Genomic DNA, 22,577 nt, shown 5'->3' on the forward strand with positions numbered 1-22,577 from the left:
AGGCTGGGACTCCTGCCCAGCGCCTCCCCACCTTTGCCCCGCCCGCCCCGCAACCTGGCAAGAGCCGCGGGCTGGGACCGCAGGCCGGACCGAAGGCTTTGAGACCGGCGAGCTGCCGCGCTCTGATTGGCTGAGCGTGAGGGGGTGTATCTACGCAGAATACGGGAAGGGGCGTGTTTGACCGTCTGGCGGCGAGAGCCACGTCGGCAGCAGCTGGCGCCGCGGCAAGTAGGGCGGGTTTGTGCTGGGCAGGCTGGCGGTGCGTGGGGAAGGGCGGCGGCGGTGGTGGTTTCTGTCCGGGACGAGCTTCGGTGGGGGCAGGGTCACGTGGCGCGGCAGGTTTGGGCGCCTGGGTCTGTGGGCAGGGCCTGTGGCTGCCAGCCTAACCTGCTTACAGCCCCCCTCTCCACTCACTGGTTACCCCTGAAAAGTTTTACCTCCCGGGATTGGAACTTTCCTGTTTGGTGTGAGCGCACGGGGCTGAGTTGCGGGGTCGCTAAAGGAAGGGCTCTGCCTTTCCCCTGTCCCCTAAAACACACTGATTTCCCACTGGACGGCTGCTGGTTCTTGCCACCGGGAGTTTTTACTCTCCGTACCACCCAGATTAAGTGTAATACGTGGTGAGTGCAGAAAATGGGAGCAGTGCTGCGGTTGGGGCAGGGCAGATGGTATGTAAACAGGCAGAGTGACTAAAATAACAAAAACAAACAGAAAAGCTTGTCGAAAGTAAAATGAGGAATGCTAGGTGATCCCTAAAGCCTTGTCAGGCACTCCTCTTGAAAGGAATAAATGGTGAAGCCAGAGAGAGGTAAATAGTTATGCCCACCAGGGATTTGTAGGGGGCCCAGTGCTGTTCAGCATATTCATAAATGAACATTATCTGGAAGAAGGGATAGGAACTGAGGCTGCAAAATTTGCAGATGATACAAATTAGTGCAAGCTGATTACAAAGTGTTATAAAGGGATTTCACATTAGTGGGTGACTGGGTAATTCAGACAATTTAGTGTTGAGAAAAGCAAATTAATGCACATGGCAAAATATAATCCCAGTTAAACATGCACAATCATAGGATCTAAATTAGCTAAGCCTACCAATAAAGAGATCTTGGAGTCATTGTGGATAGCTTTCTAAAAACATCTGACCAATCAAAAAAGCAAACGTGATGTTGGAACTCATTAAAAGAGGAATAGATAATAAACCAGAAAATATAATATTGCTTCTGTGTGCTGGTTGGGAAGTAATTTTCACATGGGAACTACTCCGAAGGATTTTGGTATGTGGTCATGGGCTGCAGTTTCCTTTTACATTAAGGAACAGTGGGTTATAGGATGGAGTTTGGTTGAGGATACTCTGATGTGGGCTAGGTGGTTGAGGTGAAGAAGAGGGGTTAGGTGAGGTATAAGTTTTTTCCCTGGCCAGGGGTCAGCAACCTGCGGCTCCCGAGCTATATACAACTCTTTAAGGAGCTATTTGCAGCTCCAAATGCTGCTGCTGACACTTCTTGTGGCTCTGGAGGCTGTCACTGCTTAAACAAAGCCTGCCATTAAAACAGGTTTTAGGTTTGTTTTGTTTAATTAGTGGCAGCCTGCAGAGCCACAAGTGGAATCAGCGGCTGCGGCTGCAGGGAGCCCCAGAAGAGACAGCCGGCAGCTGCCTATGCGCTGCACGCGGGGGAAGGAGCTGCAGGGAGGGGTGGCTGAGCCTGCCCTGCTGAAGCTGTACTGGGGAAGAGGAGGGAGGGGGCTGAGCAGCTGCTGTCTGGCAGAGGGAGGGTGTGGGGGGTCTGCCTCCCAGTCAACGGGAGCTGCTATCGAATGTGAAGGGCTGCTTGAACCCCCTCCGCACTCACACCATGCAGTCCAGCCCCGCTTGCACTGGTTTGCTGCGTTTGTGTTGAGCCCAGCATGCACACCCGGCACAGTGCCTCCCTTCTACCTTGGGATGCTGCAAGGTGTCTGCCCACAACCCTGAGCTTTCAGCTTCTGACAGCTGAAATCAGTCACTTCCCTTTGAACAGCCCTTAAAATAAACACCCAACTGGGAGCAAGGAGAGGCAGTCATCTCAGGCAGGTAAATCTGGGGGGGGGTTGTTTGGGGCTGATAAGGGTTAAGCCTGGGAGTGGGGGGTGGTTTGCAGGATGAGGGGGTAAAGCTTTGGGTTAGGAGGGTGGATTTGGGGGCTGAGGCGGGTAAAGCCTGGAGGTGGGGGTAACTTAACTTGTAACAAATCAGTTCGTGTGCTGTTCTTAAAACAGGGTTGACTAAAATATGTTTTGACATTATTTATTAAGACTGTCTTGTGTTTATGTGCATTGTGGCTCTTGAAGTATTGATTTTGTAACTGAACTTGGAAAAAAATGTCTCTTTTTCCACTATTTTGGTTGCAGACCCCAGGCATAGGTGGTTGCCCATGTAAACACTTCCATGGTGTCCCAATGTAACCACTGACAGGTGGACTCAAACCTGGGACCTCAGTGCATGAGTGCTACAGTTTGAGCTAAAAGTCATCTGCCTCTTAGCTAAGGTTGTAGAGGAAACTCTAAGCCTCTACAGTTTGAGTTGAAAGCTATGGTTGTAAGGGAGACTCATTGTTTCTGTCTGTAAATGCTCTAAGTACCACTAAATGGGGCATCGAACCCCACCTAGGTGTGTGGGTTACACCCACACCACTCAAAGCAGCAAGCTGCTGCTGGCAAACATTTCTCTGTGTGCCCGTTTGAGGGCAGGAGAGCATCCTTTGCATGTCCGGCCAATGCACAGGCACTGTCCCTGCAGTTCCTGCTGGCTGGAAACCATCTGGTCTGTGCTGGGCACATGTCCTGAGGTGAAGTGGTGTGCGCTGGGAAGCATTGGCTGCGCCTGGCTGGCACTTCCCTCGCTCGCTGGTAACAGCCCTGAAAAGTTTTACCTTCTGGAGTTTCAACTCCCCTGTATGGTATCAGCCTACAGGGGTGAGTAGTTAGGGACACCATTTAGGGAGACAGACCTCCCCTCACCAGGCTTAGATAGGACCCAGCAGTCTTTCCAGGGTCTGTCGGTCTGTCTCTCTCTCTCTGTGGAGTTAGTAATTAAGTAAGAACATACATTAATTTTCTTAAAGCTAACCATTGACACTTACGTGACTGTTCTGACCTCTTGAGACTATTTCATTACTAGCTGAGTGGGTCTAATATTTCTGCCTTTTGTATAGGACAGGAGCATTATAATTGGTAATTTACCTGCCAGAAACCTAGAGTCTTGAGGTGGCTAAGTAGACCCTGGAATAATGGTTAAAGTTCACATCCAGGAAAACCTGGACATATAGTACCCCTATATTAAGCAGTGGCTTCCTGCCTCCCTTCTGCCAGTTATGGCAGCCAACGTCGCCTACCCATTTTCCATCCAGCACCTTGCTGTCTCCTATCTGTGTAAGGCCACCTACCTGTCTTCTAATCTGGTCTTAAAATTCTCCTGTGCTGTGATACCTACAGAAAAGCTAAGTCGAGACAACTTCTGTGCTGTTATCTCTGTCGTGTTTACCAGTATTATTCCACTGTTAGCTTGCGTTCTGCCATCGGCCAGTTGGCTCTCTGTGGTGTTTCTTGCCTTATTTTGAGATGAGTCTACAGTTCTCTTTTATCATTAAAACTTTTGCCACTCAGAGATGTGGAAGAAACCACCCCACTAAAAGGCAAAAGTTTCAATGATGAAAAGCACCAGTGTGGACAGCACTTCATTGATGAATCTACTGCCCCTCTTTGGGGGTGGTTTAATTTTTGTCATTAGGAGAACCTCTGTCCCAGCGGCAAAAGAAACAGGGAATCTTACACCAGCAGTGACGCAGCTATGCTGTTTCTAAGATGTGTAGTGTACACATAGTCTTAGTCAGGTCTTGAGAGAGAGGTTTTTGTTCAACATGTAAAACAGTAGAGTTCTAATGTATGGTTGGAGCTGCCAATAATTGTCACAGTAGTAGTAATTTTTCTCGGCTATTAAAAGAAGCAAAGAGTGTAATAGACTGTATGTGTTTGGAGCTTATGGGAGAAGGAAATAATACACACCACCAAACTGAGAGTTTGACTCAGTGTTGCAGCCGCATACCCTCTGCCTGGTGTTGTCTGGAATAGGAGACACTTACCACTTTCACTAGGGCCACAGGACCAGTGTAATTGAAGCTTCTCTCTTGGCCCCATATCTTCCTCTCTGCACTACCTTGTACAACTGGCACAGTCAAGGTATGCAGGTGATGTGGAGGCTCCTTTTCTAGGCTTTAATACTGGCATCTCCTCTACAAACCTATGACTGGCTTGAGGGGTGTCGTGACTGAACACCTGTAAAGGGCTAAACCCAGAGTTGAAGAGCAGCCAGGTGAGCCAATGGGCAGAAAGACAGATTTATTTTTTTTTTTATTTGAAGCAGTTGCAGGCTGTGTGTGTCTTTTGTCCTCTGCTTGGAGCAGAGAGAGGGAGAGACCAAGATGCTTGATCCTAAGCAGGCTGAATGAATCCAGTAAATATCCCGGCCACAACATAATCAGAGCATACAGATATGTAAGTGGGAGGGAATGTTTAGTTAGATGCGATCAGGTTATTTTTATGTTGAGTTTGGTGTTGGACTTCTAAGGCTGGTTGATTCTCCCCTGTACTCTGTAACTTCTAAACAGAATCCCAGGGAAGGTCTCTGTGCTCTAATTTGTTTTTTTTAGTTGTTTTGTTAAAAAAAAAAACTTGGTTGCTACTTATCTTTTGTTTTGTTAATAAATTACTTTAAGTCAGTGATTTGCTTCCTGTGTCCTAGAGGGGTGTTTGTGTACGTGCATGCCTAGACCAAAAGGTCAGCTATCAGATTGCAGCTTCATTTCTTTCGTTTCCAAGCTCTCTCCTAAGGGAGGGGAAAATCTGGGTGGTCTCCATGTGGGGTAACCTCAGACATGTCTTCCTGAATTTAAAGGAGTGGAGCGTGGGGTGGGGTGGGGCAGTTCTCACTTAATGGTGGCAGCTATCCTCAAGGGTCAGGGAATCTGACCTTGGGGAGCTTTTATAAGCAGAGTCTACAGAGCCAAGGTGTTTTTATTGTCATTTGTGGGCTCCCACTTTCTGCATTCACAGTGAGGATCAGCCCTGACATGGGGTGTGAATGCTTTTGTGTGGACCTTCTACATGGGATCATTTTCAATTCAAATATCTAATAATACTGATTTTAAAAATAGCTAAACTTAAAAATCTAATATGAATATATATCTAGACTTATTCTTGGTGGGGAGGTACTCAAGAATTTGAGTTGCTATTTTAAAATATGCATCTTGCCACACAGTCGTTCATAAACACTGAAAGCTTTTTAATGTAAATGCTACTTGTTTCCGTTTAGAGACTTATTCTTATCTAGTTAATTCATTATGGATATGGATTTACAAGCTAAAATGTAATATGAAGTTTATTATAGTGATTTTTAGCTGTTATTAACAACATCTGTTCAGTTTCCGTCCACAGAAATGGATTTTGAGGCAGTTGCAAAGTACTCGGCGTTACACCTGAAACCGGCTGGACTTAGCCTTCAGTATGGAACTGCTGGATTTCGTACCAAGGCGGAACGTCTTGATCATGTCATGTATCGCATGGGTTTGCTGGCAGTACTGAGATCCATGCAGACCAAAGCTACTATTGGAGTCATGGTCACAGCATCTCACAATCCTGAAGTGAGAATATTTGATTGTATTTTTTGCTTAAAAAGGAAAATTGATGGTATTGGCCTAAATCTCTGAGCAGTGAGGGGCTAGAAGGAGGACAACTGACTGACAGCTTTTTGAGGCTAGATCCTGTGAACATTTGTACTTAAATTAAGCACGTGAATAGCTCTATTGACTGCAAATAAGACTATTTGCATGCTGGAAGCTACTTTGCCACATAGTCATACTCTAACTCTTGTTCGTAGTTTTTACTTCTCTCCATTCTGGAAGGAAAACTGTTACAATGCAGGATTTTGTAAACACAAGAAGGGGTACATTTGAGGGACATCAAACCCTTTCAACAAACTCTGTGAATCTTTCTTTTTCCTTTTAAGGGTGACATTTGCTTTACTTAATCTGGTGCTCTTGGATATTTCAGGCTATGGAATCACTGAGTTTGTCACTTTGATATCAGCTGATCCTTTTGTTTTATGCAGCTCTCAGGAAAAATAGCAACTTAATTGTTTGTATTACTGATTTCAGTAGTTTATGGATTTGTTTGATAGCTAGGCCAAGTTTTATTAGGAACACTTTGGGCCTAAATGAAGCCATAAGGATGTTATCTATATTTCTCTTTTGTCTTTAAAGAGACTTACTGAGTTTATCACTTTTAGGCTATGTCTACACTAGCCAAAAACTTCGAAATGGCCATGCAAATGGCCATTTTGAAGTTTACTAATGAAGCACTGAAATACATATTCAGTGCTTCATTAGCATGCGGGCGGCCATGGCACTTTGAAATTGACACGGCTTGCCGCCGCACGGCTCCTCCAGATGGGGCTCCTTTTCGAAAGGACCCCACCTACTTTGAAATCCCTTTATTCCCATCTTCTCATAGGAATAAGGGGATTTCGAAGGAGGCGGGGTCCTTTCGAAAAGGAGCCCCATCTGGACAAGCCGTGTCAATTTCAAAGTGCTGTGGCCGCCCGCGTGGCCATTTCGAAGTTTTTGGCTAGTGTAGACACCGCCTTAGACTTAAGTACATTTATTTTCTTCCAAGGAAGACAATGGTGTAAAGTTAGTTGACCCTCTGGGTGAAATGTTGACCTCTGCCTGGGAAGAATATGCTACACGCCTAGCTAATGCAAAAGAGGAAGAAATACAGAGCATATTGATTGAGATCTGCCAGAAAGAAGTAGTGAACCTGCACCAACAAGCTTCAATCTTCATTGGTAGAGACACCAGGTAATTATAAAATGTTATATGATTACCAAAGCTGCATTCACAGGCAGCTATCTGCTGGATTTCTGTGCATAGAATGCAAGACTCCTATAATAGCAGCACAGTACACACCACATATGTTTCAATTTAAATCTACCTATCCTGGTAGCACGTCTAACTCTCTACAAACATAATATGCTTCTTGGGTGCTCACCAGAGAGGGCAGAATGGCTCCTTTAGATTTCAAAGGGCAGATAGGTTGGGCATTTTAGTGTAGGCAGTACCGTTATCACATCAGCTACGTAATCTTTGTCATTCTTTTAATGACACACATGGGAATTTGAGTCTTAATTGAGATCTGTGTTGGTGGACCTCTACATCTGTGCAGAGCTCTCCAAAGGAAGGAGGCTTAAGTCTGTATATTTGCATACCTTTTTTCTTAAAAGGTAGTGATTGTGTATTGTTCTCTTTCAGACCTAGCAGTGAGAAGCTTTCACAATCAGTAATAGATGGGGTACACGCTCTAGGTGGTCACTATCTTGGTATGTTGACATTTAATCTGATGTTATATTGGAAATTTTTATGTAAGTGTGTATAGACCTAAAGTTGTAGCACACATGCTATTTCCATTACTGCTTACGGTGACTTTTGTGTATGTTGGGATGATTTTAATGCAAGTGGATAATTCTCTATATAAAAGTTTTATATGAAAGGTGTTTTTACATGTTTCTTGCAAAATATTTTCTATAACATGTTAATAAATATCATATGCCTCTAAATAGGAGTTAAGGTGGGTAAGAATACCTTTTATTGGACTAACTTCTTTTGGTGTAAGACACGCTTTCAAGTTACACAGAGCTTATGTTTTGAATGTGTTGTGATGCCTTGATAGGACAAGCCAGGAATTCATAACTTTACTAGATGCTAAAAAATCATGGTCTTTAACAATCTGCAGCCCACTAACTCCCCTCCCCTTTTGTTTGTCCCATGATTGCAGGGCTGCTAACAGGCCACTTCAGTTAACTTTGGTAACTACTTGCACTGCATAAGCTGTTCCACCCTGTATTTAGCTGCGACTGTCTGAGGGCTTTTCTAGACTTCAAATGCTACAGGAGAACTGCTGCTGTTGTGTCACTGAAGCAATTCAGTGTGGACTCTAACTATACTAATGGAAAAGATTCTCCATGGACCTAATGTTGTCTATGTGGGGACTTAGGCTATGTCTACACTACAGCTTAAAGTTGATTTTTAAGGCATTTGGCTTGATTTTACAATGGAACTGTCTTCACTGAAAATACTACTAGGTTGATTTTAGGGACGCTAAGGTCAACTTTCTCCCATCAACCCTCCAAGGTGGCATAACACCAAGTTTGAATGTAAAAGGTTAAATTAGAGCTAGTGTGGAAACAGTGTTACTTTAAATCAATTTTATTGCCCTGCAAAGGGTCCCACAGGTATCCCACAATCCCCCACAGGTGTCCATTCTGGCTGCTTTCATCTCCGCTGTTCTCTGGGTGCGCAAAAAGTGGGTAACAGAAAGCCCAGGAATTTGAATTCATTTTCTTTCTGACCAGTGTGGATTGTGAACCTCAAGAGCTAGCCATTGCAACTAGCCATTATCACTATTCAGGGTTCTTCTGATTAGAGTTCTCAGGGTTGCAAATTAGCTGCAGCCTGGAGTCACAACAAGATCCTGGGTCTCATTTCTGTGTGGGGTGAAGAATCAGTGATGAGCAAGCTGCCAGTCAGCAAGCAAAATGTAGTCACTTACGAGAAGATTTCACAGGGCATGATTGAAAATGGCTATGCCTGGGACGTTCAATGCTGGGTCAAAATAAAGGAGCTCAGGCAGAACTGTCACAAAGTGAGAAGCCAAAGTGTGATCTGGGTCATCTCCCAAGATGTGTCACTACTATGAGCAGCTGGACACCATTCTTGGGAAGGACCCAGCCATGCTCCCCTGAGGCTAACAGGGACTCTTCAGGAGACCATCCTTAGGACTCAGGCAGCACCAGGCGGCTGAAGTGGAGAAGGACACCAGTGTTCAACAGGTGCTCGATGAAGCTGATGGTGTTAGCCTGGAGCTCTTTAGCACCCTTGATTGACTCAGTCTCCTCATCGACACCTGATGCTCTGGGGTCCAGCAATGGTGCAGAGTGCTTTCGTGTGGTGTGTGTGTGTGTGTGTGTGTGTGTTTAAAGAATGCTACAAGTGGGTTGCAGCTGGGTTGGGTATAGGCGTAGTTTTGTAAGCACCTGCCCCTTAGAATAGCTTGTTAATATTTCTGGGGATGGAGCACTTATCCTTTTTGGAGATCTCTATAAAGGTCTCAGCCAGGTGCTTTTATTTTTCCCATGAGGTTTTTAGGGAGGCCAGGTTTATTGCAGCTTCCACAATGGCATACCTTGCCACACCAGGCAACCAGTAAATAATCTGATGACATGGGCCTGCATAGCATTCTGGCAAACTTTTCAGCCCTGTGCTCATACATTATGAGCATATTTTCTTTTTCATTCTGTTATTCTTAGGAGGACAGTGTCTCTTTTGGCAACCTAGAAGAAGTATGGGAAATTTCATTAGAGTTTTTCACACTGCTCCCTGGCCATTTAAATTTCCTAGGACTGCCCTGCTCACCATGTGGCTGGCAGGCTCTTCATCTCCCTTCTCTGCACAGCTGGCAGGGTCTCCTGGCCTTCTTCCCTCCCACCATGCTGGCTTTCCCTGCTTTAAATGGCTTTTCCCCTGCATAGGATTTATGAGAAGATGCCAAGAAAGGTTTCTTTTTCTGCTTTCTGCGGTTTACAAGGAAGAACTGCCCCCACCCATCTAGCAGGCTCAAACCCTCCAGCTGCCATATGGCAGGTGGGCCGTGCAGACCCTGCCTCCCACCATCTGCAAGCCATAAGATCTCACCATGTCACAATGAAATGGTCTGGATAACTAATAGATTCTGTTCTCCAGCGGTTGATTCATTGTTACCCTTAAGAAGCCAAAAGTGGCCTTGGAAAACAAATGTTGCAATGATTGTCAAACAGACCCATTCATTCTGCGAGTAAGCACTTTGTGTCACATTTAAAAATTGTATCTAAATTTTGACCTTCAGTGGGGAAGACAAAGTGGGGTTAAGGTGAAAGAAAAGATCCAAACAAGACCTCCTCATGCAGTAACTTGAAAAGACAGATGGGGAGCAAGCCAAAGCTGCAACTAACAGGAGGTGGATACAGCAGTGGCACCAAAGCATGCTCCAGTGCAGGAACAAGGACTTGGCAGAGCTCCTGACAGCTCTGCGTTCTATGCCACCCACCACAGGACTCATTATGTGGCTTCTACAACCTGTTGCCTGGCCTCCCCTTGACATGGCTCAATCTGCCCCCCCCCCCTCCCCCCCCCAGCCAGGGTATCTGAACATGGGGGATGGAGGAGGGTAAAGACAATCTTGCACTCCATGGCCAGGACCTCTCCATACTGCAAAAAGCTCACATTCCACCATATGTGATGCTAGGATTTCTCCCCCCCACCCCCCAAATAAAAAACAATGGTTTTGTGAAAACCACAGTATCATTTATTGGATCATCTGGGGTGGGGTGCAGTGGGAGATGCTTTTAAAAATGTCAAGTATGCATCACTGTGTGAGGTTGGGGTGGTATCACAGTAGTTAAATGCAGCAGATTAATCTCATTGTCTGCTCATTCACAAAACTATTTTTCAAAGCCTCCCTGATGGCTGTTGCTTCTGCATATGCAGTGGTGAATGCCCTTGTGTCTGGCTGTGCATGAGCACTGCCCAGGGCATCTGCCTCTGCAAGTCAGCCTGGCATGAAAATTTCTCTTTGATTCACAAATGTTATATAGAATACAGCACATTGCAACCACAGGGGATAGTGGTTTGGCTAGGGTCCAGAGGCTCAGAAGACACCTGAATCTGGCTTTTAAATGATGAAAGGTGCATTTCACCACCATTCTGTACTTGCTCAGCCTGTAGTTGAAGTGCTCCTTGCTGTGGTCCAGGGTGCCTATGTATAGCTTCATGAGCCAAGGGAGCAGAGGGTAAGCAGGGTCACCCAGTATCACTATGTGTATCTCCATGTTGCCAATCTTGATTTTAAGTTCTGGAAAGAAAGTCCCATCCTGGAGCTTACTGTACAGACTGGAAGTTCTAAAAATGCATGTGTTGTGCACCTTTCCTGACCATCCCCCGTAGATGTCAGTGAAAAAACCTTTGTGATCCACCACCACCTGCAACACTGTGGAGAAGTACTCCTTGCCACTCATGTATTCTGAGGCCAGGTGGTCCAGAGCCAGGATGGGGATGTGCGTTCCATCTGTCACCCCTCCACAGTTAGGAAACCCCATGGCAACAAAACCATCCACTATGCATTGCACATTTCCCAGAGTCACAGTCTTCCGTATCGGACAGTCACAGATTGCATTGGATACCTGCATCACTACAGCCCCCGCTGTAGATCTGCCCACACCAAATTGATTTCCCACTGACCAGTAGCTGTCAAGCTTTGCAAACTTCCATACAGCAATTGTCACTCACTTGTGCACTGTTAAAGCAGCTCTCATTCTGGTATCACAGCACTTCAGTATACAGGTGGAAGACAGCAAATCACAAAGTTCCCTGAAAGTGGCCTTGCACATGCGGAAGTTCTGCAACCGCTGCTGATCATTCCAGACCTCCAAAATGATGTGGTACCACCAGTGTATGGTGGTTGCACATCACTAGAACCAACGCTCCACTGCAAGCAATGCATTCAGGGTAGCCAGCAGCTCTACATTCCTATTTTCCACTTCTTCAGTATCATCTGAATCATCCGCGTACATCTCATCCTCCCACTGGCTTTGTCTAACAAAAATACTGCATCACACTTTGGGAAGTGGCCATAACACATTGTTCACTGACTCTAAGCTGTTGAGGATCCATGTTAGCGCTGTGCAGCAGCGTGAGCCGGGGCAGGCTTTTGGAAAAAGGCCAGAAGAATGGCTCAAAATTCCTTGGTCTGGCTGTTTGTTTTCCAACTTGGGGGTGGGGTGAGGGGAATTGCACTCTGGGATGATATCAGACACCCACAAGCACTTGTGGCACATTAGTGCCAGTGGCCTATGGGGAAACAAAAAAAAAAATGCAACAGGTACTGTGGGACTGCTGATGCAGTCGAACTTAGGTAAGGCAATGGAGACACACTGTCGGCTTACTGTATGTTTGCGGACACTCACTTTTGACTATAAAATCTAGTGGTTAAATGAACTACAGTAAACTCAACTTTTTTTTTCACAGTGTAGATGTAGGCTTGGAAAGACTTAATTACACTGCTCAGGACTGTGAACTTTTTTCCATGCCTCTGATCAACATAAAGTGACCAAATTTTCTGATATAGGCCAGACTTGAGTACTTTTCTTAGAGATGATGAAGAGATCTAAAGCTTGTCTCACTGTCAGAAGTTAGTCCGATAAAAGATTCCCTCACCCACCTAGTCTAATACTTTAGCTTGCAAACAACATTAGTCCCAAACAGTAATGACTCTTTTGTACTCTTTTAATATTGCGACTTAGATTATGGTCTGGTAACAACACCACAGCTGCATTACATGGTCTGCTGTCAAAATACTCAAGAGCACTATGGGAAGGCAACAGTGGAAGGTTACTACCAGAAACTATCCAAAGCTTTTGGAGAGCTGACAAAACAGGTGAGAGCAGTTAAATTCTCACTGAATAATTCATTGTGTACATTTTACAGAACTGTGCAAAGTGGATATTTTCTGTGTACAAACTGAAAAAAGGCTCAGAACACTTTAAACGTGCATGTCTCCTGATGTGGGTTGTTGTGGGAGAGTTCTTGTTTTTTTTTGTTTTTTTGTTTTTATCCAGAACACTACAGTTCACTTTAATACTCTTCCTTCTCCTCTCTTGTGTGAAGGCTTTCAGCTCTGGCGATGGCCAGAGGTACCTGAAGATAGATTGTGCAAATGGTGTAGGAGCTCTGAAACTAAAGGAAATGGAACGTTATCTTCCAAATAAACTGTTAATTCACCTGTATAATGATGGAACCAAAGAGAAACTCAATCATTTATGTGGTGCAGACTTTGTGAAAGTTCATCAGAAACCTCCTTTGGGTATGTAATCAGCAATCTAAATCTTTTTAACCCATTTAGAATACTGACTATATCAAGCAGCCTACTCAGAAATAGTTTTCAAAGCACAAGACTTAGCATGGAAGCTACATGATGCATGACTTAACTGTAGGAGGTGACTGGACTTTGTGGATGTCAGTGTTGTAAACCAGTGGCTCTTAACCTTTCCAGACCACCGCACCCCTTTCAGGAGTCTGAGTTGTCTTACATACTCCCAAATTTCACTTCACTTAAAGTACTTTGCTTACAAAATCAAACATAAAAATTAAAGTGTCACAGCGCACTGAAAAATGGCCTGCTCTCTTATTTTTCCATATTATAAAATCTATTGGACTACATATATTGTAGTTATTGTTGTGTGTTAGTAGAGCAGTAAAAAACACCAATGTGTGAGATTCACTTATTTCAAAGTGATGCAAAGCATTTATGTATGAATCTTACTAACATGCTGTAGGAAGTCCTACAATATCCAGAAATCTTATACAGCAGAGAGAGAGAGAGAGTGTGTGTGTGTGTGATTTAGTGGTCCAAGTCTTCATAAAAGCATGTGCTCATTCAATATACTTTGTACTTCTTCTCCTTGGTAATATTTTAAGGAGAACTACAAGGAAAGAAATGAGAACATACTTAAAGTGGATGGGGAAAAATGCCTCGAAGAAGAAAGACCCTTTGCAGCAGGGTTAGTGTCCATCCAGCCATAGACAGTGAATGTTGGAAAACCATGGCAAGAGGCTGAAAAAGCATAGTGGAGTCGCAATGTATAACCCACTTTGTGGAAATGCTGGTGAAGACTATTCAAGTAGAGGAGGGTTTGGAAGCAAGACACAGGAGATCCCTGCATCTACACCAGGGTGGGAAAAATACAGTCTGTGGGTTGGATCTGACTCACCAGTTTCCTAGAGTCTGTCATGACCCCCTGGGCCAGGGCTCCTCTCGGGGAGAGGTTGCAGTGGGTCTCTAGGCCTTGCCCCCTCCCCCTGCACCATCCTCGCCAGCTCTCGTTAGCTGAAAACTGGCCAATGGGGGCTGCAGAGGCAGGCAGTGTGCAGACACCTGATGTCCCCCACCCCCACTCCAGTGGGGTGCACAGAGGCTAACTTACCAGCAGCAGCCTTGAGTGCACTATGGCATGCAGACAACCTAAATGCCCTGCTACAGTGCTGGCTGGGAGCTGCCTTATGTTAAGCTCTCCTGGATGCAGCCTGCCTCTGGCACCTCCTCCTGCACCCCAGCTGCTGCCCTTTGGCAGAACCCTATCCTGGACCTAATCTCCCTCCCAAGCCCTGTACCCCTTTCTACACCTCAGTTCCTGTTTGGAGCTCTGTTGAAGATTCCACACCCCTTTCATTAATATAATAGAAAAGTGCAGTCCATGAGCACTGACCAGACCTTTTGGCATGGCCCCCTGCAAAAACTATTGCCCACCCTGATCTAGGCTTTGCTACTTAAACAGACTATACAGTAAACCCTTGATTTAACGGACTTTGGAAATAATGGATGCTGTCCACCAGCATCCCCCTCTCCGCCCCCCCGCCACATAAATGCCAACGACTCACCAGAGCTGCCGGGGCTGGAGCTGCCACTTAGCTTCCTCCCAGCAGGGTGGGTGCCTGGACTAGACAGCTGGCGTGCATCCTGCCAGCTGGAGCCCTGGGCATAGGCACACCTGCTCCATGGAAACTTAGTTTCCCCAGGAGTGCCCAGCCTTGGGTGGGTGATGAGTAGCTCTTGGCAGTTAAGCCCAGAGGCTCTTCTCTGTAAACAGCACAAAGAGCCCACTGCCGAGCTCTCTCTCCTGAGCTTGCTGCATTCCTCCTAGGTCTCAGATGGAGCACTCCCTAGTGTGCCTTTTAAGGTGTCTCCAGTCCTGCAGATTCTGATTTTATGGATTTTTGGCATTAACAGATACCCCTTTCCCCTATTAGTCCATTTAACTGAGGGCTTACTGTACTGCAGTCACACCACTGGGAGTCTCTCCGTGACACATTTCATGCAGACTTTGTTACCTGACCTTTTTAAGGTGGTTTAATTATAAGTGGTTATACTCAGCGCAGTTTCCCTTATTAGAAGAGTTCAAGGTGAGATTTCCATAGTAAAATCAACTTCCTGCTCTTCTGCTACTAAAACTTACTCAGATTTTGAGTGTGCGCACATGTATGGCTAATCTTTTTTGAGACTTAACACATGTGATGTATTTTGACTAAAGCTCTGCTTTCCATTCCGTATCTACTAGTTTGTACTTCCATGTGTATTAGGACTAGATATCAAGCCTAATGAAAGATGCTGCTCGTTTGATGGAGATGCAGACAGAATTGTTTATTACTATAATGATGCTGCTGGCCGTTTTCATCTTGTGGATGGAGATAAAATAGCAACTTTAATTAGCACTTTCATTAGAGAACTTCTTATCAAGGTAATTCCACTTGTACAGTTAAAGGTTTTGCATTAGTCTGAACTGTAAACAGTACACCTCCTCCAGTGATAGCACAGGTTCTGATGGGTGCAAATTCTCTTTGGAAATCTGTACACTGATGCAAAATCACTTTTTAAAGGAAGACCTCTTTGTATAAACCAGTTGCTGTGGCAAAAGGAGTATCATAATTTTTAGAGGAGACGGGTGATGGCTGTAAGTGCAAGCTGAAACTAGAAAACTTAGCATTGACTGCTTGAGTATGCCACCTTTGACTAGGAAGTGAAAACAGTTGCCCTTTTTTCTAATTTCATTTTGCTGCTGCTAAGTTAAGGTGTCTTCCCACCTCTTTTCTTTCACATTTTTAATTCTATTTTGACCTGAGTTAAGCTTGAGAGCTCAATCTTGTACTCTCCTTCCCATGAAGAATTCCCATGAACTCAGTTTGCATTTGATTTGCCTTGGAATGCATTCATGAAACATTCTCGTGTCCTTACTGACTGTAAAAGGTTTTGCACAGACAGACCTGGAGAATAACAGCCCACTGGCCACTATGGGTAAAAAAGAGCAGTTCGGTCTCCATGACCCCTTGGTGCATCTGAGACTGCCCTGGAAAGACACATTCCAGTTGTTGCAAGTTACTCTGATGGGCATCAAGTCACTTCTCCTGGGGCCACAGACACAGTGTCCAATGATGACCACTGTTGACTGGAACTGGCCTTTGTCAATGTCAGAAAGTTCTGCCGTGGGAGCCATGACTGCCTTCAACTTCCAACCATGTCAGAGTTCTGAAAGTACAGCAAGAGTGCAGCTACTCTTTGTTTGAAAGTCTTTTACCGCCTTAAATAGTCTTAAACTAAAATCTTAGTTTAGCCTTTGCTTTATGATGTACTTTCCCAAAATTTACGTGTTTGGCATTAAGTATTACACTTTTCTGTCTGCTCAGATAGAACAGTCCCTAAAGATGGCAGTGATACAAACAGCATATGCTAATGGGAGTTCTACGTGTTACCTTGAGGAAACCATGAAGGTATCAAGTAATTTTTTTCCCTCCACTTCCTCCATAGTTGCTTCGTTCCTTTTAAAAACATGATAAAAACATGTTACAGTGACAGACACCAAACAGACCTAAGATGGAATAAACCTATTTTCCTTTAAACCTTATTACTGATGTACCATCAATAATTAAATATTACCAGCTTTAGCTAACTTACAAGATGGATTTCAAATGCTAAACAAAATCATCTACATTTTTTGACCCTTGGAGAGCTTCAGAGCCAGAGTATGTTACAGACTGAGACTACTCTGGGAAACAGATTAGGTCTGATAGTCTTAAAACATTACATTTACATCCTAATATTAGATCAGCTTCTCATTGAGGCTATCTAGGCATCCACCTTTCAGTTTCCTTTCTGGACAGAGCTTCTGCCCCTTCCCACACTGCCCCCGCTAAAAGGTCTGGGTTTTGGCTTCTAGGGCATGGACTACCTAAGCAGCTAATCTGGCCTGATATCTAAGTCCAGGAAAGGGTTCATGTCTAGGAATTCTGAGTGGGTTGAGACACTTAAGCCCCATCCCTTTCATTTTCAGTTCAAGCCTGTCTCGCACAGGCAGCAGCCTAGCTTCTGGGGAGCCATTGCTGAGACACCCAACTCTCCCTGTGCATAGTATGGGGAGCCGTCAGCACCTGAGAGTTCCCCTCGTTGGTGGTTGAGGAGTTAGGTTGGTGGTTCTCAATCTGTTTATTATTGTGGGCCATGTAGGTGGTCCACATAGTGCTATGTGGGCTGTAAGTTGAGAACCACAGTGCCTTCTGCCCAGATATTCCTACACAGAGTGGGGCCAGGAGCAAAGTGCCATTTTGGGGCTAGGGGGCAGGTAGAACTTGGCCCTGCAGCTTTTAGCACACAGCTGAGGTGGGCAGAGCTCTCTGCTAATTGGGCCATGGACTGAGAACTGTTGGGTTAGGCCTCACAAAGACTAATCTCTTATCCTCTCTTTACTGATAGATACATGAGGGAGCTACTTATCCAGTAGGTCTAGTGAGAACTAGATAACCTCTATTAATTCCTTTGAGTACAGAAAGAAATATATGTACTAAAAGCTAATCATCCATACAAAGCCTGTCACTAGTTTCCTGATAGTTTTCTGGCTACTTGTAATGTTTGATCCTGTCGTCCTACTGCCTTCTCAGGATGTTGACTTTATGCAACTTTGTCTGTACTTCTCTTGTATATCTGGGTTGTAGGTGCCTGTTCACTGTACCAAAACAGGAGTAAAACATTTGCATCACAAGGCCCAGGAATTTGACATTGGCATTTACTTTGAGGCAAATGGCCATGGCACAGTAAGTTCTTATACAGATATCTGGAGCATGGTAGGGTTATTTGCGTTTTAAAGCCAGTATGTGTTAAACTTTTGCCACCAAATTAGCTTGAGAGTAAACAGCTTCCTTATGTATCTTGCAGTACAAATAGGACTCCTTCCCCCTTTCCTTGGCCTCCTGGCTTGCTAATTACGTCTTCTCTCCCCTGCCACTAATGGCTGAGTATTCTAAATGTTCATCGTTGTGAAACCCTGGGAGAGTTAATTGGGTTTAGTTGGCACAACAGAAGATCAAGTTTCTGTTTAGTTGTTGCATGTACTGTCTAGAGAGGTCTGTTTGGTGTCATATATTCTGTTATCATTTCTCTTTTTCTAGGTTTTATTTAATAAAGCTGCTGAAGAGAAAATAAGAAAAATGGCAAAAGAAGAAAAAGAGAACCAAAAAAGAGAAGCTGCAAAGATGCTTGAAAATACCATTGACCTGATTAATCAAGTAAGAGCTGAAATGTAAAAGACAGGTACTTTGATTCTGATGTGGGAGGCTAACAGTATGCTGAGTGGCTGCAAAGGTGCAGGTTTCGAGGGTGGGGGGGTATAGAAAATCTTGTGCAGGAAGATGCAAAGGATGACAAAACAGGCAAGGGGAAGGAGACAGAATGGTTAAAATAGGCCATCAGACTGGGCAGATGGCCTTTGGCACCTGCTGTTCTCTTTTGAAATCCTTCTGGCCACGCTTGCATGACTAAAGGAAGACACGTTTGAATAGTATGTTGACATCCTTCAAAGTAAAACAATTTTCCATCCCTACAGAGGCAAAACACTTCCATCTGGTCTGGCCACCTGTGCTTGTAGCTAGAGAAAAGCAAGGGGATTGGACGGCTTAGGAGACTGTAAAATGACAACTCAAACTCCAAATCCTATTGGTAGTTTATTTTCTTTAGGGTGATTCAACCAAAAGTAAGTTTTGTCTGAAGGTTGTTCAGTGGCCTTTGAAGTGAGATGACGGAATGGAGAGGCCACTAGAGCCTTAGCTCAGAAGCTAAGGATTGGATAGTCTTAAGGTGTGGAGCATTCTCACTTACTGGGGGTGGTTCCTTTAAGGGACAAGTCTGAATTAGCCTTTACATTTTTAATGGTGGTCTGATGCCAGAGCAAGTGTGGGGAGGGAATAAGTCGCCTGTCCACAGTGAATCTGACCTCCCATTTATTGCACTACCAGAATTCCTCTTTGATAAAACTAACGTTCTAGCGTATTATGTTCTTTAATAGACTGTTGCTTTCTGTCACTTTCCCTGTAAGGAAAATGAAGCTTTTGACAGTCACCAGTAATCCTCCTGCATTTTCATTGACTCTTTGGATTTTTATTTGTTTAAAATTTGATCCAGCAAATTCAACAAACTACCCTGGATTTTCTGATTGTTATTGAAAATGTCTTTATTTTGTTCTTCTTTGTAGACTGTGGGTGATGCCATCTCAGACATGCTAGTGATTGAAGCAATTCTGGCTCTAAAGGGTCTGACAGTGCAACAGTGGGATGCCATTTATACAGATCTTCCCAACCGGCAGCTCAAAGTTAAGGTTGGTGCTCCTGTAACTCTGGCCAGAAGTTAGTGGTCCATGTCTCTGAGGGGAGCCTTCTGTCATTTTTCTGCTCATCAGCTTTTCCCTCTGCATGCTGAAGGTATTAAGCTATTTGTGCCATATTGAGATATTTTTACTGTTGTTCCAATCAGCTAGAAGAAATGACAAAAAGACCAGGGAGAATTTCTGTTACCACAGTATCAAGTCACATTGATTAAAAGACAAATAAATCCAAAATCTAACTGGATGTACATTCTAGAGAGGTTTATGTATTGCTCCATCCTGCCACTAGGTTGCAAACAGGCGAGTCATTGACACAACAGATGCTGAGAGACGTGCGGTCACACCCCCAGGGCTACAAGAAAAAATCGATGAGCTGGTAAAGAAGTACAGACTCTCGCGAGCCTTTGTCCGCCCATCAGGAACGGAAGATATAGTTCGAGTATATGCTGAAGCAGACACACAGGTCAGAGCAGAAACAATGTGAACATTATAGCAGTTGTATTGCTTAAGCAATGAAGACAACGCCACCTGAACTACTATGGTGGGAATGGGGAGAGAACCTAGACTGATGACAAAGTTTAGAATATATGAATAAAACAAGGATAATTTAGGATCTGAAAGGTAAAGTGAAGCAATTTTAGGGTGTACCATTTAAAAAAAAAAACTAGGTTTTACTAATGCCCTTCAAAGACAATAAAGCCTGGCTCCAGTCAGTGTTTAAACATCACTGAACATCTATTTAAGAAAATCTCGCTGTACTAAATCTTGACAAGTGCATAGTGCCTCTAATCCAACCCAGACTGCCAACATCTCAGTGCTTCCTCTCTCTTTGGTCCTTGTGGCATGGGTGAAATAAAATTAGTGGTTGTGAACTTGTCCCTATGGTAACAAGACACAATCACAAAACAAGCTTTATTAAGACTTGCAGTCTTTGACTGCTTTATAAGAAACCAAACATGTGGAAACTGAACTTGCCCTAGCAGTGGCTTTTTCAGATGAGGCATCTTCTTTGGATTGAGATCATTAAATTTAAGGCTATGATTTAGTCCTGGGTATAATTAGTATGTCATGGACAGTAAACAAAAATCCACACGGCAGACCATCACTAGTGGTTGTATTGTATACCTGTGACTGAATCTGGGGGGACAGGAGGAGGTGCTCCTGGAAACAGATGGTGGGATTTTGGGGGGGGGGGATGTTTGGATTGCAGAAATCACACAGGTCCCAGAAAGTCATGTAATCCATGACCTCTGTGAGAGGCTTGCAGCCTTAATTATATTGCTGCTGGATAACAAAATATGAGCCCCAAATGCACTGCATACACCTGTCAAATAAAACTACCCCACCACCGCCATCAGTATTAAGGTTCAGATGAAAAGAACCGTGCTTATACCATCATATAACATTTTCTCTCTCTGACAACCTATAGGAGAACGCAGATTCCCTCGCACATGAAGTAAGCCTGGCTGTTTACCATCTAGCTGGTGGAATAGGAGAACCACCCCAGCTGGTATTTTGAAAGACTCTGCTGTGGTTATACTACCTAAACCTGGTTTCTTTGTTGATTTTCTTTTTGTTACTTGACTTTTCAAATCACCCATTTTTTTTAAATGTGGAAATTCTCATACTTTTTTTTTTTTTAATGGGACATTCCTACTGCTCAGGGGATTGAAGTTTTTTAAACCTTGTTGCACCTATTACTGTTGCTTGAAGTACAACAGCAGAACTGGAAATTAACATCTCTGCTGTCTTTGTCACTTCTCACTATGACTTGAAGCTTCTTCCATATAAATGCATTCAATTTTCATGTTCTTCTTGGTGTTGGACACTTAAAATTACTTGGAGTGGTAAAATGCCTCAGGACAGTGAATTGTCTGCTCCATGCCAGACTTTCCCCTCCTGATTTAAAGTAATCGGGAGCAGTGATGGTAGCAGGTGCAGTACTGTTGGAGTTAGAATAGATCAAGCTTGACTAAAGCTAAATCACCTTACTGAAGCCTCAGCAGCACAGGCCTTTCCCATGCTACCCTGGCAACCGTATTACCCAAAGGCAAGGACCACTTAGCATAAGCATAGCTCTGTGGGTCAGGCTCTTTCCCACCTCCCCCAGCATCCCAAATTTCATCTCCAGGTCATCAAGGGCTGGACCTATGCATCTCCTTTGCATTGTTACCAGCTATCACTTAATTTTAGTTTGTGTGAATATGTACCTTTGCTCAATAATGAAACTGGTGCCAGTAAATGAAAGCTAAGAATTCTTTAGTTGTTACAACAAACTTCTTTGCAGAAGGCAGTAAATAACATTACTCCCTATTGTACAAGCTGGAGAAATTAAGAGAGGAGTTAAGGAGACAGAACGATCTTGCCTGTCACAATTATCAGTGTTGTATAGAAGCACCACATAAATGATTGAATACAGCATTCCTCATGGGAGATGTAACTTACGGAACACTCTTCTGTTCATTAGAAAGGTTTACTCGTCACCCAAAGAGATGAAGACCTTTTGTATTTCTAGAAAAGCAGGGAACTTCAGACTTCCAGGAACTGCTGCAATTCACCTATTACCTCTAGAACAGCTGCCACTGGAGTTAGTCTTACACAAAGAATTTCTAAATTATGTCTCTTTATTTCAGCCTAGCCCCTGTTCATGTTAGATACATACCATGTCCACAAGCTAGCACTGTGCCACACGCTATTTGCAACCCTTGTTTTAGTGATATATGCTGTTGTCTCGTTGCTTGGGCTGCTTCAGTTTGTAGGCAGGTAGAACGCTGACTTGTACACAAACCCTGTTTCTCTAAGGATTTATTCATCGGGGTTCTGGCTGCTTAGTGACCAAAGCAGTATACAATCTTTCCCTGCCTTACAAGGGTAATTCATTCCTGAAAAACTCCTCTGAGGGTGAATTCTCTTAAGTTGAAAACATAATCACCATTAATTTCAACATGAAAAAACTTTGTGTTCCTGAACCCCAAAATTTACACCCATTTGTGCTAACACACCAAATCCCATTGAAATGAACACAATTACTTCAATAGTTAACATTAGTTATCATAACATAACAAGGCATTTTCCCTTCATTAACTACTCTACAATATAGCTGTTTACCTGCTTTCAGGAGGGCTGTCCCAGGTGCAGAGACAGGGCTGCAAGGGGAATGGAAATTGAAGAGTGCCTGGGAGGGGGGCGCAAAGCCAGGTAGCTGCCCACAGCTGCAGAAGTGGGCCTGGTGCAAGTGGGTGGGCAGGGCAGAGCAGAG

The 22,577-nt window shown here is 44.2% G+C and overlaps 2 protein-coding genes across 8 annotated transcripts in view; one reads left to right on the top strand and one right to left on the bottom strand.

The window, feature by feature from the left end:
* The first annotated feature begins 19 nt into the window (after positions 1 to 19).
* PGM3 (phosphoglucomutase 3) lies at positions 20 to 22,560 on the top strand. 6 transcript variants are annotated; one of them, XM_074990962.1, is made up of 13 exons: positions 22 to 224; positions 5,457 to 5,675; positions 6,706 to 6,890; positions 7,341 to 7,408; positions 12,422 to 12,555; positions 12,786 to 12,981; positions 15,255 to 15,412; positions 16,356 to 16,439; positions 17,658 to 17,756; positions 18,111 to 18,227; positions 19,190 to 19,312; positions 19,608 to 19,781; positions 20,748 to 22,560. In XM_074990962.1, the coding sequence occupies exons 2-13, from the start codon at positions 5,472 to 5,474 to the stop codon at positions 20,835 to 20,837; spliced, it is 1,632 nt and encodes a 543-aa protein (XP_074847063.1). In that variant the 5' UTR covers positions 22 to 224; positions 5,457 to 5,471; the 3' UTR covers positions 20,838 to 22,560. The 6 variants fall into 6 exon arrangements, with proteins under 6 accessions (XP_074847069.1, XP_074847063.1, XP_074847068.1 ...); XM_074990967.1 differs by having other exon boundaries at positions 214 to 228; XM_074990965.1 differs by lacking the exon at positions 22 to 224 and adding an exon at positions 228 to 237.
* DOP1A (DOP1 leucine zipper like protein A) overlaps positions 19,321 to 22,577 on the bottom strand; it is a 118,740-nt gene continuing 115,483 nt past the window's right edge. For both annotated transcript variants that reach the window (XM_074990960.1, XM_074990959.1), the window contains one exon: positions 19,321 to 19,467. In XM_074990960.1, coding sequence (XP_074847061.1) covers positions 19,424 to 19,467 — 44 coding nt within the window. In that variant the 3' untranslated portion in view covers positions 19,321 to 19,423. The remainder of the gene's footprint in view (positions 19,468 to 22,577) is intronic.

Source organism: Carettochelys insculpta, chromosome 3, assembly GCF_033958435.1.
Source record: "Carettochelys insculpta isolate YL-2023 chromosome 3, ASM3395843v1, whole genome shotgun sequence".
Classification (NCBI taxonomy): domain Eukaryota; kingdom Metazoa; phylum Chordata; order Testudines; family Carettochelyidae; genus Carettochelys; species Carettochelys insculpta.